The sequence below is a fragment of the Aplysia californica genome, unplaced genomic scaffold (assembly GCF_000002075.1).
Source record: "Aplysia californica isolate F4 #8 unplaced genomic scaffold, AplCal3.0 scaffold00011, whole genome shotgun sequence".
In the NCBI taxonomy this organism is placed as follows: Eukaryota; Metazoa; Mollusca; class Gastropoda; order Aplysiida; family Aplysiidae; genus Aplysia; species Aplysia californica.
Window position 1 is genome coordinate 2,360,131 of NW_004797281.1, and position 5,815 is coordinate 2,365,945.

Consider the following 5,815-nt stretch of genomic DNA (forward strand, 5'->3'; position numbering starts at 1 on the left):
CTGAAACAACATTAAGGAATTTCAAACTCAAAACAAAACACGACAGAGACGTTTTCCAATGACCTGACTTTTCAGTAAAACCAAAGATTGTGTATATCAAGATAGTTCACCACTCTCTTCGAGCCAATCAACAAAGTGTCCTCAAAATTCAGTGCGCCGTCTTTGAAAAAGAGCGAACTGCGTGAACAGAGTTACCCTACTTTGAGTAAAAAAACAATAAAAGTGAAACTAACAAAATGTGCTATTCTAATTTTTCTACTGCGGATGTGAAAGAGAGCTTCAAAACAAAGACTGCAGCACCATCTGAAGCAATACGCCGACTTCCGCTGACACTTTCTTGGCTGAGTGAACAATCTTGTTATGTACCATCTTTGATAATACAACAGAATGTGTGCACAACACGGTGAAAATCTCAACCCTACCTTGAGCACTGATGTTCTTCCATTGAGGCTCTTCAAACTTTGGTCCTTCTTTGGATAGCGATTCGTTCAGTACATTGTCCTTTGGATATCGGGTTAATCTGAAATTTTTAAAATCAAAGCTGATATTTATATTTCTGTAGCTCACGTGATCGAAGGCTCAAATAATTGGTCATAGCTTCCCTGCTTGGACAGTCAATTCATAAAAATAAATTTAAAAAGTACTAAAGATTAGTCACAAGAATAAAAGAAGTGCAGAAAAAAATAATGTTGTGTATTTCCAAATGGACACTCATACAAGATCTCTTCTCTCTCTCTCACTAACACCTCCTCCATCCCTCCCTCTCTCTTTCTCTCTCTCTCTCTCTCTCTCTCTCTCTCTCTCTCTCTCTCTCTCTCTCTCTCTCTTTCTCTCTCACCCACTCTCTTCTTAGCTCTTATAAATTTCTCTTTCTAAGGCACACATACGGACAAACATGAGGACAAGAAATAGCATACACTTACACATCAACAAAAACATGTGTACATGCTACACACATGAGAAGACACAAAATAGTTTTGGCTAAAAAGAATATTGATTGAGATTTGGTGAACTTACAAGTAGTACATGATGATGCCCATGGCCCACACGTCTACTGGGTAGGAATAGGTTGAGTTCATTTCTGGAGCTGTAGACGAGAACACGACCGAAAGAGTGGCTGTGAGTGCCATTGTTTGGAACATGGTAATATAAAAAAATGGAGTTTAAAAAAAGGTTTTCGACTCTTTTTTTTTTAAATCAGAAAAGTAATACAAACAATCCTGTTTGAGTCAACACGTCCAAGTGTAGAACATATGGTGGGTAGGTCATGTTGTCAAAAATTTTGAGCACTTAGAAAAGAGGTTGGGGGGGGGGGGGGGTAGTAACCCACTGTTCATCAGATGTATCTCTGTGTATTGTCTCTGTCATTTTTCACTTGCTGTCATCTGGACATTTACAAACAAGAAAAGAGGTCCACTTTAAAAAAAAAAAAAAAAAAATTTTTTTAAATATCAAAGCCCCAAACTCACACAAACCTATCTCTTGCCCCCCCCCCCCCCCCCCCTAAAAAAACGAACAAAAAACCTAACTCGTACAGTCAACAAAAGACATACCCATGTACGACAAGGTCCCACAATACTGTTCCTGCATGTTCTCATACGAGTTGTTGTTCTGCTGTGTGGATAGCCCAAAATCTGTCACCTGGAAAAAACCAACCCACAGAACCACATGAGATGCTATCCTAAGTATAAAGTGGCGGGATAGAATAAGAAATGAAGAGCTGTGGGAAAGGACAGGACAAAAGGATATATAGAAGAAGAAATAGGACAAAAAAAGTTGTGATAGAAGGGACACACACAAAGAAAGCCCAGCATAAATATCATAAGACAGTCGCTGCAGCAGAACCCACAAAGAGCACAAGGCAGGGGTAGGCCACGGGAAACATGGAGGACATGTGTGGAAAGGGACATGAGAGAGATGAAGCTCACTTGGAACGAACTTGGAAGGATGGCCCTGGACAAAGATAAATGGGGGGAGTTTGTGCTTGTGGCCTATACCCTGCCAGGGGTGAAAGACATTGATGATGACGATGATGACATGAGATGCTATAGTGTCTCTGTGGTTGGGGAGGGGGGGGGGGGAGGAGAGGGTTTAATATTCCTGCCACTACTACAAGTTCGTTTATAAGGTTGGATCTCCCAATTCAACGACACGAACAAGCCATCTTGAAGGAGAACTTTAAAAACTCCTCAAACAAAACAATTCCCAAAGCACCACGTTGGGAATTCGAACCAGGGATATACGCACTAAAGTCAAGCAAGCTATGAAATGAGCGCTATCATCTTCGAAGGAATATCGCAAGTGAACGTTCCTCTACATTCAGAATGCTCCTCCTGTATTCTGAGTAATACTTATTTACTTACTCTCTCCCTATACCGTTAGGTACATAAGGCAGGGAGCAGTCGACGCCACGCTTGCCTGTCTCTGGCCACCTTCTCCGATCTCGGTAGGCTACATCCAGGCCATGGGTGATCGCCTCATCCCTAATTGTGCCTCTGTGGCTTCCTGTTGGTCTACCTCTTTTTCCCAGAACAATTAGTCTAGTTTCTTTAGTTTGGTAAGCGTTTTACGGCCCTTTCATTCCAAATATGTTATATCAGTGTCAAAGATCAGAGGTGTTGCTGGAGAGTAACGTAAAAGAAAAGAAAGAAGACAGATAAGAACGAGAGATGTTTACAAGGGAAGGAGTAGCAAAGCACACCAGAGCACCCGCCAACCACCCACAAAAATATGTCAAGGACCATTTTAAATAGCACAGATGGGAAAATTGCAGTGTATATTTGTGTTGCTATGAAAACAAACATTTGTGTCAAGCCTCTAACAGAATCCACCCAGACAACAGAAACACTTGGGCCTGACTGGAAAGGGTTAACGTTTGGCTTTTGTCTTCCTGGAACAAAAATAACTACCACACAATGAAGTGTTAAGACTGACCCCCCCCCCCCCCCCACCTTCCCCCTTTCCATCCCAACCCACATATAACACGAAATAACGATTTAAAAAAATAAATGTTTTAAACACACAAATAAACCATAACAACAAATCAACAAAGCCACAGCAGTATTCCCTACATCAAGTTCTAATAAAGTTGACCTCGAAATGTCAACTACAACATGCGGAGGGAGCGGGCAGGGTCCCACAAGAAACAAGACAGAGTAAACAGACCGAAGCCAGAATAATGATCAATCATCCACCAATCCAGTAAAGGGGTGCTCTCGGGGCCTAGAGGTTAAGGTGTTCGCCTCTCATTCAAAGGTCCCGGCTTCGAATCCGGGTAGCGACCGGAACATTTTCTTCTCTAAAATTGTCTTCTTTCTTCACCTCCTTTCCTGCTCTCTAACAATGTTGTGTCGTCTGCTTTCGTCTCCACTTTCTGCCCCCGCCTGTTCACCTTCTGTGCCCCCTCATCTGGGCTCCTGACTCTATCTGCAGCCTTTCTACTGCTACTTCTTCGCTCCTTACTGCTGTCTTTCAGCCACACCCCTAATCTTTTGGAAGGAAAGATCAACACATAGCCTTCTCTGACAAGGGCGAATAATCTCGGAGGGCCCGTGTGCAAGTTGTGCACGTTAAAGGTCCCTTGGTGGTCTAAAATCGATAAGAGTAGGCTTCGGCTGCCACCGGGGCAAAATTCAAAATTTTCTACCAACTGAAAATGTTTAATGTGTCCCGCGAGCTCATATGACCTTATGCAGTTGCAAACGCCGTAAAACACTTACGAAAACAAATGAAGAATCCAGAAAAGCTACGGAATGTTCAGCACCATAGTCTAATGTTTTAGTAAGAGTTTTACGGCACTTGCAACACATTTCGTCATTTTAGTGCCGAAGATTAGAGGTATTACAAGAGAGCTGAAAACACAAGAATAAATTAGGAGAGATAAGGGCGACAGATGCTTGGGAGTAAAGCAGGAGCAAACCACACCAGAGCACCCACCAACCACCTACTCAGAGACTAAAAAAGCAGTCTAATCTCCCTTTCCACAAAACGCAGCATGGAGATCTACTGAGGTTCTACGGGAAATTTTGATTCTCTGGACTGTTTTGTTTTATGGCAATGCATGTATTAATGAATATATTCAACACTCAAAAACAAAAACAAAATAAAAACAAGCTATCCTATGCTTTTAGAAAGGCATTACGAAATCGTAATCAGTACAAAACGAGCACAATCTCGTGGCTACCCCATGGTATATCCAACAGGGAAACAAACATAATAATTAATTTTTCAAGCGGTGTTCCATTCTATGAGCACAAGCCATTAATGCTGTGTGTTTGGTTTTCTAAACAATAGATTATAGTGGAGATCGAATTTTTTCACTCGTAGATACCTTTAAGCATAGCTTTTCACACTTCAGAAAAAAATCACTTGTTTAAAAATGTCAGCCTGACTCTCCATAAAGCTTGAAGGGATAATGGGACTTTTCGAGTGATTTATTATTAATGGAGATCCATGCAGCTTTCAAAACTAACTGTTAGATAGTGACAAACACCCAAGGATTCACTATGGATTTTAACCTCATCATTGCTGTGTGAACGTATGCACTCACTGGTTTTCAACAAAACTGGTTCTCTGCCATTAAATTTTTTCCTTACTGATGTTAAACGACGTTTAAGGAGATGTAATACGCACTTGTGCAGTTGTTAACTCTTAAATTAGGGAAAATATGTTATGGTGGCTTTGTTTAAACATCTCTTAATTAATTTTATATCTCGCTGTACAAACATAGACGGAAACGTCTTAGCAACGAAAGGGTTAAAACGTCTACATCACAGGGAAAGAAAAGAATACTTCAGACATTCTCTTTTCCCCTTAAAGTCCCGCGCATTATTTCTCCTTCAGATGAGGACTCAATTCTCTTAAACAAAAAGCCCCTGATCCCCAGGGCTAGTTCTCTGTGACAACCACTAATCCAATACATTCCAGCCACTAATGCGTAATGCAAAACCAGCGGTAAACAGCCGAATGGAAGACCTCCCGTCGAGGTAGAATCAATACCCAGGATCTCTTTAAACTGAGCGGGCGAGATCGGTGTCTCTATTGTGAGAACTCTCGGGCACAGCACGACTACAATTTTATTTTGAAAAATAAAAATAAAAATCTTTTAGTTTTAGAGATCTGAACGGGAGAAAAATCGATCAGTGTCATGAGTGAAGACTGACAATGTATTTCAAACGATAAGCTACTCCTCAAAACACATTAACGGAGTATGAAAACAACTTCCTGAAAAGACATTAACTGAGTAGGAAAACACGGTCTTCAAAAGACATTAAACTGAATACGAAAACAAAAACACTGCTGACGATTATGAAGGAAGAAAGGAACGATAGTTGGCAGAAAATATTCAAAACAATTTATTTAAATATACACATTGTGCCCTGTAAAGGTATTGTTCCAACTTTTGATGTCAAGAAAACAGAAAACACTTCGATTATTTTCACTCCAAGGGTTTCTATACCCACAGAGCCAGAAATATGGAAGTCACTAAACCACAATTATATTTACCAGGGAAAAAACCCACACTTATACTTGGCCAATTTGGATTTTAAAAAAAAGGGGGGGGGGGGGGGTAATATAGACATGTGAAACTTTTGTTGACAACAGATAAGTGAAATGCAACTGAGCTTAACTTTCGTGACTAAATGAACATTTCACACAAAGTTTGAGATAATGGCGAGACCCAACAGAAGATGGGAATAAGACATGGAAACCTGGTCTGGAGCCAAAACAACCTAAGCAGGCAGAATGGTGTGTGTGTGGGAGAAAGAAAGAGAGAGAGAGAGGGGGGGGGAGAGAGAGAGAGAGAGAGAGAAAG

General features: G+C 40.9%; 1 protein-coding gene across 1 annotated transcript in view; it reads right to left on the minus strand.

Annotated features, from left to right (window-relative positions):
- LOC101853659 (serine/threonine-protein kinase 33) overlaps window positions 1-5,815 on the minus strand; it is a gene marked incomplete in the record, with an annotated part of 94,833 nt that overhangs the window by 10,571 nt on the left and 78,447 nt on the right. Inside the window, 3 exon segments of the mRNA XM_005089999.3 lie at window positions 423-520; window positions 1,018-1,087; window positions 1,554-1,641. Coding sequence (XP_005090056.2) covers window positions 423-520; window positions 1,018-1,087; window positions 1,554-1,641 — 256 coding nt within the window.